This window comes from Protobothrops mucrosquamatus, unplaced genomic scaffold (assembly GCF_001527695.2).
Source record: "Protobothrops mucrosquamatus isolate PMUCROS unplaced genomic scaffold, P.Mucros_1.0 scaffold324, whole genome shotgun sequence".
NCBI lineage: Eukaryota > Metazoa > Chordata > Lepidosauria > Squamata > Viperidae > Protobothrops > Protobothrops mucrosquamatus.
In genome coordinates, this window is record NW_015386663.1 from 403,645 (window position 1) to 419,440 (window position 15,796).

Consider the following 15,796-nt stretch of genomic DNA (forward strand, 5'->3'; position numbering starts at 1 on the left):
GGGAGGGAGGGAGGGAGGGAGGGAAGGAAGGAAGGAAGGAAGGAGTATTGCTTAGTTCAAGAAAACGCAGCTTTGGGGGTTGGGCACTCATATTAATATAAATTCATATAATTAAAATATATGAAAAATAATTATTCCCCGTGGATTAATAATTTTCCTCTTTCGTCACATTAAGAATGATTACTTGGTGGCAACTTTTAGAGGAGACCATACCCCAAACTGTAGGGAAGCCAGCTGCAGCCCTGGCAGCATCATATAGTGCAACCTTTAGTGCAGTTACTTTAAGTAGAAAGTCAGAAGGTGAAGCCAGAAAGTAAAAAAAAAAAAAAAAAAGGAAGATCTGTGATGCTTCACCACAGCCACATCAGCAGCCAGGAGCAGATGTACTAAAGGAGCACAAGTTTTCTGTTGCTGAGTTCATGGATCCTGTATTTTCTGCCAGGGTGGCTACATAAGGAGGTCCAGAGCAACAGCAAGACGTTGTCCCTGAAGCTGAAGAAACGCTGGTTTGTACTGACCAGCACTGCCCTTGACTACTACAAGTCTTCAGAACGCACCGCAACCAAGCTTGGGACCCTTGTTCTCAATAGCCTCTGCTCAGTGCTTCAGCCCGATGAAAGAATCTTCAAAGAAACTGGTAAGAACTATGTAAGGAGGTTGCAGGTTCTTCTGACGCCTGCAAAAATTTTGGAGGATCTTATTGCATTCATTATGAGCAATTATAAATAGGTAGAAATATGTCTGCATTTATAATTTGGACATGGGAGAGAAGCAACCTAGAACTAAGGAGAAACTTCCTGACAGAACAATTAACCAGTGGAACAACCTGCCTCTAGAAGCGGTGAATGCACCAACACTGGAAGTTTTTAAGAAGAGACTGGACAGCCATTTGTCTGAAATGGTATAGGGTTTCCTGCCTGAGCAGGGGGTTGGACTAGATGACCTCCAAGGTCCCTTCCAACTTTGTTGTTGTTGTTGTTGTTATGCTGTGGGCAAATGCCTATATGTTGCATGTAGAGCAGGAATAGGCAATTTTTTATTTTATTTTATTTATTTAAAACAATAAAATAAGGTGAGAAAGAACATAGTGCATGAAAAATAATATCAGTAAATAGGGAATTTATAGTTATAACGTTTAAGGTTTGTTGATTAAATAAATATATAAAATTAAACTCATCATCTTCAGAAATAATTGTAAATCATTGCAAAATAATCAACATTACTTATATTAATGTCACCATTGTTTATCATTATCTAAAATAAGTGTACGTGATCAAATGAAAAATAAATACTAAAAACAAATCCTTGAATAGCAGCATGTCAGTGTCAACGCTGCAGTCAGACATTGCAGACACATGAAGTCAGAAGGTGCCAATATAGCCAACAGATTTTCTGTGAACAGATTTCACAGATATGATACAAAGAAACACAACAAAATTAAAAGAATCTATTGTAAAGCAGCTTGATGAGAACGTGGAATTCCACAAATGCAGCAATGAGTCCAATCTCGCCTTTATCCACACCCTCACTCTAAAGTACCTTTTATAATATACTATAAAAGGATACAGTTATTGTCGGAAAGGTATAATTATGTTGCAGATATAGTGCATCCAGACTCTAGAAATAGACTAAATCACAGTTTGTTAAGATACAGGTAGTCCTCGACTTACAACCACAATTGAGCCCAAAATTTCTGTTGCTAAGTGAGACATTTGTTAAGTGAGTTTTGCCCCATTTTACGACCTACCTTGCCTCAATTGTTAAGTGAATCACTGCAGTTGATAAGTTAGTAACTTGGTTGCTAAGTGAATCTGGTTTCCCCATTGACTTTGCTTGTCAGAAGGTTGCAAATGACTTGGGACACTGCAACCCTCATAAATAGGAACTAGTTACCAAGCATCCAAATTTTGATCACATGATCCTGGGGATGCCCCAAAGGTCGTAAGTGTGAAAAATGGTCATAATGGTCATTGTAACTTTGAACATCTCTAAATGAACTGTTGTAAATCAATGACTACCTGTATAGGCTGATAACCACGAGGACAACTTTAGCTCAACATTGGAAAATATATGCCAATAATATCAGACTACGAAAAGCAAATCTGGAAGACACGCGCAGCGCTGGCTAAATTAACAGTATAGATCAGAACAGTGGGGGATGTGAGTTCTTACACTACAACACACATTCTTACATATCGTATCATTATTTGAATTGGTTCAGGCATACAATTGGTCTTTCTTTTACATAGTCATTCAGGTTTAAAAAAAACGGAACAGTCTTTTTACATTTTCCTTGAATGCTGGCTTAGTAGAATGAAGTCCCTTCTCATCCAGTATGGGAGGAAATTAAGTTGCTAGGAGAAACGGTTTGCTCTGCTTCTCACTAACAACTTGCTTACCTTCCATGCTTGGCTAGAAAAAAAAACACAGAACAATATAATTAGATCATAGCTCTGCATTCATATTTGAAAAGCCCAGACGTTTCTTGAACCAATATTGTGCATCCTGCAGATCTTAATATTTCATTCATTGGTTTCTTGAAGCAAAACAGGTTTCCATGTTCAATGAATAATGGAACAGTCCTGATCAAAGAAGTTTTAATTAGCATTCTGATAGCAGAACCAATAGCTTTCAGTGTCTTTTGGCTGCACGTTTAATATTACAGCATACCGCACTTAAACAGAACAAATTGCCTTCCTGTCTTGACTGAATAGCACCTCTTCCTGTCTTCTCCATTGCCTTGCTTATTATTTACTGCTCTGAAATAGTGACACACTCATCTTGGTTGTCTTTGTGCCAGCAGGTTACTGGAACATCACTGTGCATGGCAGAAAGCATTCATACCACCTCTACACAAAGTTGTTGAATGAAGCCATGCGCTGGGCCTCTGCCATCCAAGGAGTCATTGACAGCAAAGTTCCCATTGAAACACCCACACAGCAACTTATTTGTGACATTAAGGTAAGTTCCTCCAAGTCTTAATTGAGCTCTACTCAGAAGCCATAGTTGAATCTCCTTCTGGATATGAACACAACTCTGGGTCCTGACCCGCCTTTCTTGTTTTTAATCACAAATGCACTTTTTAATGTATGGATTTTTTTGTATTCCTAACCCCATCACTAAATCAGAGACATTGGATAATAATATATAGCTACATACATATGCATTTTTCACCACAAACTTTACCTACAGTAGTAGATTCCTCGTGGTGTGTTAGACACATATATATGTACTACATGATAAAGGCTGCATATTACGTTGCATCAGGGGCCTTATATCATTAGTACATCGTACATGTCATACATAGACGATCGCTGGTTCAACTAATGATAAATGTAATTAAAAGTAATGACCTTCCAATATTAACAATAATATTTTCTCTGGAAAAATGAATTGTGATTGGACCAATGGGGGGCTGGCTTTTGGGGCACCCTGTATATTTGGGGGGGAGGAAAGGTAAAGCCATTGGAAACATCTCTGCCACTCTCCTTCTCTCTCCCTGCCCCCTTCTGTTTACTTCAGGAAAATAATACAAATTCTGAAGTGGTAGAACAAATCTACCGAAGGAATCCCATCCTGAGATACACCCAGCATCCCTTGCACTCACCACTGCTGCCACTGCCTTATGGAGATGTTGGGATCAACAGTAAGTAACTGTGGCTTTGAGATTTGAGGAACCAAGTCAGAAGGTGCAAAAGAAACAGTTGTCAAAATGTAGCTGGTAGGCAGGGCAAAGTTATGGAGTGTCAAGACTCATATTGAGAAGACTGTAAAAATGAACCGTGCAGTCCTATGGATATTTGATTAAAAAGCAAGATCCACTGATTTTGGTGGGACAAATTCATAGGTAGGCATAGGGGGAAAAAACAATGATTTAGTAGTGAGTTTAGCTGAGTTTGTCCTGGATGGAGCACCTGTGTCTTCACAACGATAAAAAATCATTAATATGCAATTAATAGTAATAATATTTAAATGATATCTCACCCAGACAGAGGAGAGCCCTCATGAATTATGCTGTTAATTTGGTTCCCTTTCCCAAGCTGAATAAAATCAGTTTTATTATATTTCTTATTGCATCAGTTATCTTCTTAGCTCAGATGGTCTTTTTTCTGCCTTTCATAGCAAAATAGAATCTAGTGCCTTTCCAGATGGAAAAGAGAAGGTGGTGGAGAATCCAACATTGTTCTAGGAGAGAGATTAGGCACATTACTCTGTGTGACTGCAGTGAATGGGTAGAGCCCCCCTCCCTAATCTACTACTGTCCAGATGTGATAAATGATCCAATAACCCCTTGTAGTTTTAGACATCTGGTGGATACCAACTCAGAGAAGGCTAGAATAGACATTAGTACTGTATTTTGCAACCCCCTGAGGGACCTATATGTAATTTTCATAAGATTATTGTATTTAAACCCAAAAACTGCCTAACAAACAGTTCCAAAGGAGGTACTGTACTGATTGTCCTCTCCCTTGCCTTGTTCTTGTGGTTCTTCTCCCCTTATAGTGCAGCAAGAGAAGGGCTACAGCAGTCTTCAGGATGAAGCCATGAAGATCTTCAACTCCCTTCAGGAAATTGAGTCAGTGTCTGACCCTATCCCCATTATCCAGGGCATCCTTCAGACCTGCCATGATCTCAGGGGCCTCCGCGATGAAGTCTATTGTCAGCTGATCAAGCAAACCAATCATGTGCCACAGCCCAACAGCCCTGGTAATCTTCATCACTGGCAGCTCATGACCTGCATGAGCTGTACCTTCCTCCCCAGCAGGGGAATCCTGCGTTACCTCAAGTTTCACCTCAGAAGGTAAGAGGTATTCTATGCACACTAATGCTTATTGCCCCTGGGTGTAGATCGCAGCCGAAAGTTAAAACTAGGTCAGATGCTGGGAGAGATTCTGATCCATGCTTTATGTCCTGTATATTGTCAAACCCCCAATGCGGTATCTTTTCATTGCCTCTAACACTCTTACATACCGTAGTTCCCCTTTGTTTTTCCCCTAATGCTGTAAAAATGAAAATGTAAAATACTAGTCCTGTAGTCAGAAAACTAAATGCCCTCTGGAGGGAGATGCATAGATTAGTACAATTTCTTTAAATCAAATGACAGTCATCTTATAGGTGATAAGTAACTTATGGCCTTTGAATGAGTTTGGCCTCTCTCCAGGGTTTTGGATCAACGTGGCTTATAGGGCACTGTACCTCTTCTTTTCTCATCCCAGAGTAAAAGATCTCTTTCTGGCCACGGAAGTAGACCGGTATTCTCAGTTCATCACTGATTCACTGAAGAGAACTAAGAGCAGAGAATTTGTCCCCTCCCAGGAGGAAATACAAGCACTTATCGCTCGGCAGGAAATGACCACTACTGTCTATTGCCACGGAGGAGGTTCCTGTCAGATCACTATCAATTCTCACACCAGTGCAGGGGAGGTAAGACTAGAATAAGCTTTTGGAAAGTTGGGCTGCCTAGGAACTCTATGATTGCTGTCTCTTCACTGACTGATCCAAGAAAGAATTAAAACATTGGAAAAGGAAGCTCTCACTTCCCTTCTGATCTACAGGCCAGTTCCTTAGAAACTGTGTCTCAAAATGTACATCCTTTGTCCAATCTGTTTGTAGCCTTTCCCAATCACGTCTTATAGCCCAATTCCGTCTTTGAACAATGATAGAATAACTTGGTCGGGCTCAACTTTCCTACCTTCTCTCTCTCTCTCTACTTTCAGGTCGTAGAGAAGCTGATCCGGGGACTGGCCATGGAAGACAGTCGGAATATGTTTGCCCTCTTTGAGCGCAATAAGCATGTAGATAAAGCCATTGAGAGCCGGGTGATTGTAGCAGACGTTTTGGCCAAGTTTGAGAGGTAGGAAAAATCACTGTACTTGGACTTCAAGTGTGTAAGACATAGCTGTAAAGTTGAGTGTCCATAGTGTGAAAATGCTCATACAAATTATTTAGGCCCCATCCCCTCTATTTAAGTTTAGTCTTTGTTTCTTGCTAAGAATTTAGTCTGTACTTCTTTCTAAGAAAGCTGTGGCTCATTTGCAATACCATGCTTCATATGTCTAAATCTGTGCTCGCACAGAGTTACACACGTGTGTCCTGAAAAATGGAGGACGAAGTGTTTTTAAGCTCCTTCTGTTTCTAGCCCGCCTCCAGACATAGGCCATATGTTACCCCATTAGCTACAATGCCTGACGTGACTTGCCACAAGCAGCATTAGCATCTCATGACTTGCTTTGTCCCTACTCACGCTACTATTTGCAGTGATATGAAAATGGCGGTGGTGTACCATGGGCTGAGTTCTTCTAAATGTTGTGGAAAGAGTTGCAAGAAGTGGTTTTCAGTAAAGTGGTTTTCACCCCCGTGACACCTTAGTCGTCTTCTTGATCTGTGACCCAAACTCTCCTCCTGTGTGTCTAGACTTGCTGGATCCATGGAAGAGGATGTGGATGGCCATTGGCAGCTGTATTTTAAACTGTATTGTTTTCTTGATGTTGAAAATGTTCCCAAGGAGGGAGTGGAATTTGCCTTTATGTTTGAGCAGGTAAGCCTTCCACGACACAGACTAAGCAGCTTGATCCATGCAACTTAATTGGGTCAAGGATGGGGTAGCAGCACATTAGCAAATGGTGAAATTTAATCAGCAGTGGGATTGGAGAGGTTTCATTTTAGCCCAAGGACCCTGAAATTATCTTCAGTTTGTCAGCAATGACAAGCAAATGCCCAAACTTAATCAACAATGGGCAGGTCATAAAGCACGTCCATTATTTCTTGATTAAAAAAAAAATGGAGCTATCAGGAGGCTGAAAAACATGTCTCCATTTCAGAGTTCAGTACCAAGAGCTATGAGGAGATGTTCAACATCGGAACACATCTCCTCAAGCTATTTCTGCCTTCTATGCAGTCAGTGGGAAAGGGGGCAATGAAGTGATGAAGGCTTGCTTGCATTCCATTGGCGGGAAGGCTATAAAAAAACAAGACAGAACTGGAAAGAGTAGATGGGAATTCCATATTCCCTAAAATGGGAGTTCTTGGTGCAGTTAGTGAGAGTATGCGCTGCCAGGAGCATTGATCACGACTGGATTAGGAGCTGACTGGGCCAAAGGTTTTACATCAACAGATCAGGTGGTTGGTGTTTAGATGGATCAGACTGAGATGAAAAGAATTGGCCCGCTTTGGCACATTGCTGCGAACAAACCAAATTGATCTACTTTACTTGAGAAAACAAGACATGAATTATAATATTGTAATTATGATAAAATGGAATTCCAAAGCCAGGAGAGTCTATGCTGTTGAACATCATAATAGCTGCAAGCTCACATTTTGCACATTTTAGTAGTAGTAGTAAGATATATGTCCTGAAATGTGATACTATTTACTATACCAGTGATGGCAAACCTTTTAGAGACCGAATGCCCAAACTTCAACCCAAAAGCCACTTATTTATCGCCGGGTGCCAGGTGGGCATGGCCCACTGGGTGGGCGTGGCTGTGGTGGTCATAGCAGATTGGGTGGGTGTGGCCAAGGTGGGTGTGATCACCTTGATGTTGCTCGTAGGGAGGGATGCCTTTGGGGGCCGGCAAGGTTGGGGGAGATCCAGGGGGTCTCTGGCAGGTGGGGCGGTGGGCAGGAGGCTCATCCTGCGGGGTGAGGCGAGGCAAGGCGGGGGTGCCATTGCCATAGGGCAAAGTGAGACAGGCCGGGGGGGCTGCTGCCAGACACCATCAGCCCCTGCACACAGAGGCCAGCGAGCGCATGGGTGCTGGGATGCATCTGGCCATGTGGGACCTCAGCGAGTTAGCAGGTGGCTGGTTGAAGAGGGACAGTTGCCATCTCTGGGGCATAGTGCATGTGCCCACAGAGAGGGCCCTGAGTGCCATAGGTTCGCCACCACTGTACTATACCATACAGTACGGCACGGCACTATAAACAAATATAAAAGGCTGGGAATAATTGTTACTTCTGACTTTAACAGGCTCATGAAAGTCTCATTGATGGCCATTTCCCCGGCCCAGAGGAGACCCTGCAACATTTGGCATCGCTGAGACTGCAGTATCTTTACGGGGACTATTCCAAAATCTCCTGGTCCCTCGATAGCGTCTATCCAGTGAACCGGCTGAAGTCAAAAATTCTGCAGTCAATGAAAAGTAGCGGTTCCAGCAGCCAGGTTCTGGAGAGAAGGCGGACTAGCTTCCTGGAGGGCACTCTGAAGCGTGGCTTCAAGGCAGGCTCGGTGAAGAAGCAAAAAGTGGAAGAGGAACAGATGGCAGAGATGTGGGTGAAAGAAGAACTCTCAGCAGCTCGGGCCAGCATAACAGAAAAGTGGAACAAACTGCAGGGGTTGCTACAGCAACAGGCCATGGTGGCTTACATGGCAGTCATGAAGGAATGGTCAGGTTATGGCTCCACTCTCTTTGACGTTGAGGTAAGAGAGACATAGAAGCGTGTGTGGGGTTAAAGGACTGCGATGCTCATCAGCAGCACTATTTCTGTACATACCTCCACCCATAGCCTAAGTGTCCTGATGTTTTGTGTTTTTCCCCGACAATCTGTTAATTGGTTTTGGTGTGTATGTGAAATACTGGCCTCTATCCACCTGACATCTTCTAGCTCTAGGTTCCATTTGGACAAACAATCCGAGGAAGGAAACATAGCATGAAACAAAGGTTTTGCCTTTTTCAGTATTCCCAGCTGCCAAGGAAGGAAGGAAGGAAAGGAGGGACAAGGTAAAGAAGAAAACTGGGATGGCAATAAGAAAAAGAAGGAAGCTGGGGGTGAACATACAGTTGGTGATTCGAGATTTATATTGCATTGTGAGATACAGATAACACCTTTTGTATTTAGGATCATAGGAAAGTTATTTGATTTCTGGAATCACCTGTTCTTCTTTGTTTTGTGACTGGATGTGCCCACTATGAAAGTCACTTTGGGATGTAGCATTCCCACATTGCTATTTTTTTGTCATGTGCCCAGGATATTTTTCTAAAAATTTCAACTATGCCCCTTTGCTCAAAATGTCTGTAGATAATTCTTGCACCTGAGTTAACGGCTTCTGAAGTATCTCTTATGCATGTTACTTCAGCATCTTTATTTTAAAAAATCTTACATTATTGTTGTGTTATCCCTGTTAAGAACAGTACCTGTTCTTCAATAACTTGCTGAAGAGCTTGTGCGACATAGAAGTTAAGAAGCTCAACAGAACACTGGAGAGTTCCAGATTCAAATTTTCACTTCGCTGCACTAAGCTGGGATTTTAACAGGGATGGGTTCTTTCACAATTCATTGCTTCAATTACAATAGTGGCTCTTAATATATCACTTCTGAACATGGACACTTCCGATGTTCTGTCTGGATAAAGGACTATTTTTGGCGGGACAGGAAAGTGTGTTGAGTCCAGTTGCTAGAGTTGGGCATTGTACAGAACATACAGACCTGAGCTAGTAACTTGCAGGGGGGGGGGGTGTTCTGCAAGACATCCTTAAAGGATAGATTTGTACTTGCAAAACATTTATTTCAAGTTCCATCTTCCTTCCCTTTCCAAAGTTTCCGTTGCTCCTTTCCCAATTGATCCCACACATTTAATAACTCTTAAAGTGACATCAATGGCTAGAAACCCTCAGCACAAAGTGTAGAACAGGGGTAGTCAACCTTGGCTCTTTTATGACTCGTGGACTTCAACTCCCAGAATTCCTGAGCCAGCTAAGCTGGCTCAGGAATTCTGGGAGTTGAAGTCCACGAGTCATAAAAGAGCCAAGGTTGACTACCCCTGGTGTAGAACAAGCTAAGGCCTAGATAGTTTCATCTCCCAAAACAATTGGCTCTCTTTTTTCTTTTTCTTTCTTTTCTTTTCTTTTGTAGGAGAAGTCCTTGTATTAAAGGATAGCATATTTCTTAGTAAATAAGCATTTTAATTTAATACTTTTCATCTGTTGTTTTGAGAAATATTTGCAAAAACCAAATGGTAAGTGGTAAAAGACTAGTGGTCGAGGGGGCCTGAGGCTGGGGTGGGGGAAAGTTCTGTTTATTCATCACGTGTGTTTCCTGTCAGTTTTGACCAAATGCAGCTTTCTTGGTTATACCATTCCTGTTTGCTAACACATCTTGTGGTTTTTTTTTCCTATAGTGCAAAGAAGGGGGCTTTCCAAATGACCTTTGGCTCAGTGTCAATACAGAGAATGTGTCACTGTACAAACGGGGGGAGCCAAAGCCTCTGGAAACTTTCCAGTATGAGCAGATTATCTTTTTTGGAGCTCCTCAGCCCAACACCTTCAAGCTAACTGTGGATGAAAGAGAGATGTACTTTGAAACCCCCCAGGTACATTTTAGGGGATTCTTGTCTCAGGAATTCAAGCAGGACAAGACTGACTCTTCTAACACAGGATGGGTTAGACCAGAGATTCTCAAACATTTTGGTCACAGGACCCTCTGACATTTTTAAAAATGATTGAAAAAGAATTCTAGTACAATACACCATTCAATATATGCACTGTACTAGGTAGTAAAACTGAGAAATATAAGAATATTTGACTTTGCAGGCTTCCTCAAGGGTTTCAATGACCCCCAGGAGTCCTCAGACCACATTTTAAGATCCACCAGGCTAGAAAAAGTATAAGGTAGAGAAGCTGATTATATAACTTTAATTGGAAAGTTAGTTGGCTAGTAAGAATATCAGGCAATCTCTTCATAGATCAAGTTTACCTTCTGCTATTTGCTCTACTTTCAGAGCAGGAAACAAGCTACGACCTTCTAATATACAGTACCTTTGGTAATCTTGGGTAGATCAGCAAGGGCTTCTGAATTTGTTAGCAGTAGCAAGAAAAATCATCTTTTAAAACTTTTAATAATCATAGTAAGCTTTCTCTGAATACGTTTTCTTGTAGAAGGAGGAATTCTTTTTCTAAGATGATAACAATACAAATGAATTTTTAATCAAGTTATACCTCAAGTTCTCAAGCTCTAAAATGGGCATTTTAAGCATTTACTAAAATGCTTGAAGAAAGGTAGAATTTTAATAAAATAATGACCTAAAAACTGTTTAGCAAGTGTCAGAGCTTTAATTAATTATTTGATTTAGCCATTCTAATGCTTCCATATGTATACTGACTTTATCTTCTGTTACTTCCAGCCAGTGAAATTGTTATTTATTGGAAATTATATATACTACAGATCAGTACACATCTGGGAAATCCTAAATTGCGTATTGAAGGCTTATATTTCAATCACAATATAGCATTGTTGATTTGTAAAATATGTCTTCAACTTGTCTTGGAGACTGAGATACCACAGTGATTTTGTAGTTTACTGAAGGGTTTTGATAATTCTTTTTATTTCATTAGGTGGGAGAAATAATTAAAATCATGAAGGCTTACATCAACATGATTGTGAAGAAATGCTGTAGCATGAGATCAGCCACCAGCTTGGACAGCCATGCGAGTATCTGGATGAGGTGATTGGATTTGCAGAGTTAATTATGCTGCTTAGAAGGACATGTGCTGTGACTCAGCCAAATTTGTAGCAGATTCATTTTGTAAGAAAACATTATTCCATAATTCTCCTTCCAGCATCTTGCCTGACAGAACATCCAGAACATCTTTCATAATTAAAATCAGAACCGCAGAGGCCAGATCCTGAGGCAGTTTTATGTGAATTTTCCCTGAGCCCACTCTTATGGGTCAGGTCTTACTGCAAGGACAAAGCAAGAGCTATCTTTGCTTGAAAAGATCATCATGTGAAAACCTTTTCTGCAATAAAAGCAGCAGGAGAGTTGCTAAGCTAATATCAGCAAGAATTCCACATCTGAAAGAGATTGTTAAGCTCTTCATTGGGTAGAGCAAGTGTGATTTCTCAGGAATGAGCTGCTACATCTGAACAGACTTCATCTTTCCAAGATTTACTATCACCAGTGGCTTCAAGCAACGATTTCAGCTTCCAAATCGATTTTCAGTACTACGTCTATAGGTTTGGGACTCCTGCTACATGGGAGACCAGCTGTCACAAGGCTGCATAAATGTAAAGACATGGCACTGTTCCTTCTTGAAGTCCTTCATAACTTTTCATGCTGCATGTTTGGGGAAGCGCCACTTAGTAGAAAAACATTTATCTGGTTCATTCAGAGGATAAAGTCAAATTTTATATTCACTTGTATGCTGCAGTTCTCTTTCTTCCTTGGCAAGGAGTTTGGACTTTGCAGTATTTTTTTTTTAATCTTTTGTTTTTCTGCACTGCCATCATATATAAGCAACGGGGAAAAATGGTGGCAAGATGGATAGAAAGAATAGATTTCTTCTCTAATCTTAAGCCTGGTGAGTGCATTCTCCTCTGTTCCGATGCATCCTAGATATGTTGATGAAATCGTAACTGAATACAACTGAAGGGTGCCAGGCTGGACAAAGATATTCTGAGCCTAAGACTAAATGTGATTTGTGTAGAAAATAACACATTGGCTCACTTGCACTGAAAATATTTTTGAAAACCCTTTCAAACAAAATACTGCGATAAAATACTCCGAATTCCTTACTAAGAAAAAAGAGGCTCTGAACCCTTAATACTGTTTGTGCAAAATAAACAGGTTTATCTTTACATCTAATTTATCTGGGTTTGGTAGCAACAAGAAATAGAAGAAATTAGGGACATGATGAAGCTCCTGTCTCAAAGTATGAAAATCTGGCTCTCTCGGTGCTGTCCAGAGGCTTTAGATGAGGACTCCCCCAGCCCCTTTCTACCGGCTATGGCAGCTGGGACTTAAAAGAAGAATCAAAATATCCGAGAGCACAATGTTCCCAGTGTAAGTATTCTTCCACAATTTATAATTGAGACATCCAGGCTCTTGAATTGTGTGCTCCTGCCCAATCCTGAATTTATATTATTTTCAGTCATAGTACAAATGTTTGCCACTACTAAGCAACATCTCCCAGACTGGGCCGCCTCCTGATGTGTGAACTTCAGCTCTTGGGAGTTCCCCAGGCTGAGGAATGCTGAACTAGAGATGTCTGTCTACCAACTTCTGGACATTTTTCGTGCTTCGTGTTTAGAGAAATGCCACTTAACAGAAAAAAAAACCATTTATCTGGTTCATTCAGAGGATAAGGTTACATTTTATATCCAACTCGCTGCAGAATGTCCAGCCCTCCCAGAACCCAAAGAAAATGGACCTCCGCAAAGGATTTTCCAAGCAGTGACCTTCCATTCCCTCCTGTGTGTCTGGGACTGCAAATGAGGATCGTGACTAGATGAACAAAATTTCTAGGTCTCGATGATTACAATTGCCATCTTTTCATTCTCTACCACAATGGAGGAACAATTAGAGACACCCCCAAATATTTGGTGTATGTAATGTGATTACATCGGTCACAATTCACCTCTCTATAGACATTGCCTTAATATGTCAGGCTGAGTCCCATTCAGTTGCCCTTTCTTGCCTCTTTTCAGTTTCTGAAAGTGGAACCGAGGAGACTGGTAGAAGCGACACGTGATCTTATTTTTTGGTTCAGTACGTTGTCTAGGTCGGACAGGCTTCCTCTCAACCAAGTGGCCCCCCCCAATGGATCAAGAATTTCCAGTCACTGCAGCTGGCATGTCATATATTGAGGCATGCCAATTAGTTTTCACACATGGAGGGCACTACTTGGAAGGAAGCCTGGACTTTAGTCTCCATCATACATTCCTCAGCTCCCTTGAACCTGCAATACCACTATACTGATATATCCTGGCTCACGGGTTGCTGCAGGCAGCTAAAACCCAATTGGGAAACGTAACAGACATTAATTGTATTGCAGATTTATTTCTGCACTTCTTTCATTTGTAACTGGCTTTACAAAAATGGAGGTTTAATAAATTATTGATTGCATAATTATTTTCCTTTAGTTTTTTTTTTGTTTTTTTCTTGGTTTGAAGCAATGAAATACCTCATTTCTTGTGATTTCCCTCCCCCCTCCATATAACCAACATTGCTTCTTCACACACTTAAGATACTCCGAAATATTTGTGACAGCTAATTCTAATTCGATAGGAAAAAATGCTTTGGGATCAGGATTTGACTGAGGATATTAAAGAAGTTCTCCCTGGGCCATGTTTTGATAATTTAAAAAAAAATCGCTTCCTAGGAAACAGAATTTGCACACGCTTCCTTAAAATGTTATATTTATGTTGATTTCCCATATGACTTGCTAAACCCTATCCTGAACAGATCAGCCTTATGTGATCCAGCCTCATCCAATTAAACTGGTCTATGATTTCTAGTTCATTTTTTTAAAATACCTTTTCGTAAGTTCTTAGAGTCTAGACCATTATGCTCTTCTCAATGGCAGCTCAAAGCAAAATAGATGAAACGGGCCCTAAGATGAGCAAAATTTAAAACTTCTATTTCCACTAACATTTTTTGTACAGAACTCTAAACTGTAATCCGTTAAACCATAGTAATGAATGGCAAGGCTGCAAGAACAATGAGGTACGTGCACCTCATGATGTTTTTTTACACCTCTTTTGCTTTCATTCTGACCCTGGAGACATGGGCCAGGCTAAACTGAAAGGGGAACAAGTTCACAAGCCATGCAAGGAACAAGAAAATGCACTGTGCAGTATAGATGTATAGATAACCCTGTATTAGACTTCTAATTTGGTTGCCTCTCATTTTCCCTGAAAGACAGCTATTGATTCAGGGATGTGCGGGCAGAAAGATAGGCCTGTGGAAGAGAAAAGTGCCTTTGCTAATGGCAGCACTATCAAGCAAGACAAATTAGTTTATTAAGGGGAAACCTGTAACGTCCTATTAAAACCACACCTTAAAGAAGCCACACAGATAATATCCGAGCGAAAAATACTCTTTAATTTGAACTGTGTTTACATGTTGCCTTCTGCCAGCATGTGGAGGCTTTGCATCACAAAACACTTTAGTAATGGGTTCTCATTTCCATTACTGGCCATCCTTATGGTGCTGAAGATGCATCCATAAATTTCACCATCATTGTCATTACCAGGCAACTCTGGTTTAGAAGCCATCAAAGCATACTTGTAGTCTACAAGAGCTCACAAAAAAAGGCACAGCAAATAGCAGCCAAGAACGAACATCTGGAGAGCAGCTCTAGCTATACAAATGCACAGCTTTACCAACATCTGGGACATACACAGGGAAGCCAGGTGTATTTTCTTCCAAGGAGTCATGGATTGGATTGAGATTAGTTTATTTGAACTCGGGGAGTCCCTTGAAATAAAAAGTAAATCATGAAATCCCCTGCAATTTAGTGAGAGAAATATACATAGACTAGATCTAATTCATGGCCCTTAAAAGGCGACGAACAATTTTAGAAGTAAAATTAGTGAACTGCCAGCTACAGGTCTATAGCTAATCTGGAGAGGTTCACAGGCAACTTTGGCAATAGAAATTTTGGGGAGGCAGGATGGAAGGAAACATCCCTGTCCTGTCCCCAGTAAGAAACAATTCTCAGTCTCATCCACTACAGGAAAGAGGAAAAAAACAGATACTCTCCTGCTCTGCATAGCTCAGCTTCTTCATTTAGGTCCTCTGGCCGTGCTTCCCAAAGGCAGCCCAAACTCAGCTAGAAAGCTCCCAATTACGGAAAGCTGCACTCACCAGACGTGTCCCTTTTTCTGGTCTTATTAAGGAACATTTTTTCACCCTGTCTCCTGGCTGCAATCAATAGACGCACACAGAGACACATGGATACAAACACACTAATCAGGTCCTTGATTGGAAAGCTGCCAAGAAAATGTATGAGGCGTTGAAAGATTCCCCCTCCCCCCCCCAGCAGCAACACAAATGACTACTATTCTCCATTACTTGGGA

At 41.1% G+C, this 15,796-nt stretch overlaps 1 protein-coding gene across 1 annotated transcript in view; it reads left to right on the forward strand.

Annotated features, from left to right (window-relative positions):
* LOC107286771 (unconventional myosin-X) overlaps positions 1–11,545 on the forward strand; it is an 83,302-nt gene extending 71,757 nt beyond the window's left edge. The window contains exons 33-42 of the mRNA XM_029284002.1: positions 443–637; positions 2,804–2,961; positions 3,523–3,646; positions 4,504–4,801; positions 5,217–5,424; positions 5,718–5,854; positions 6,415–6,538; positions 7,970–8,419; positions 10,118–10,309; positions 11,331–11,545. Coding sequence (XP_029139835.1) covers positions 443–637; positions 2,804–2,961; positions 3,523–3,646; positions 4,504–4,801; positions 5,217–5,424; positions 5,718–5,854; positions 6,415–6,538; positions 7,970–8,419; positions 10,118–10,309; positions 11,331–11,444 — 2,000 coding nt within the window. The 3' untranslated portion in view covers positions 11,445–11,545. The remainder of the gene's footprint in view (positions 1–442; positions 638–2,803; positions 2,962–3,522; positions 3,647–4,503; positions 4,802–5,216; positions 5,425–5,717; positions 5,855–6,414; positions 6,539–7,969; positions 8,420–10,117; positions 10,310–11,330) is intronic.
* The last annotated feature ends 4,251 nt before the right edge of the window (positions 11,546–15,796 follow it).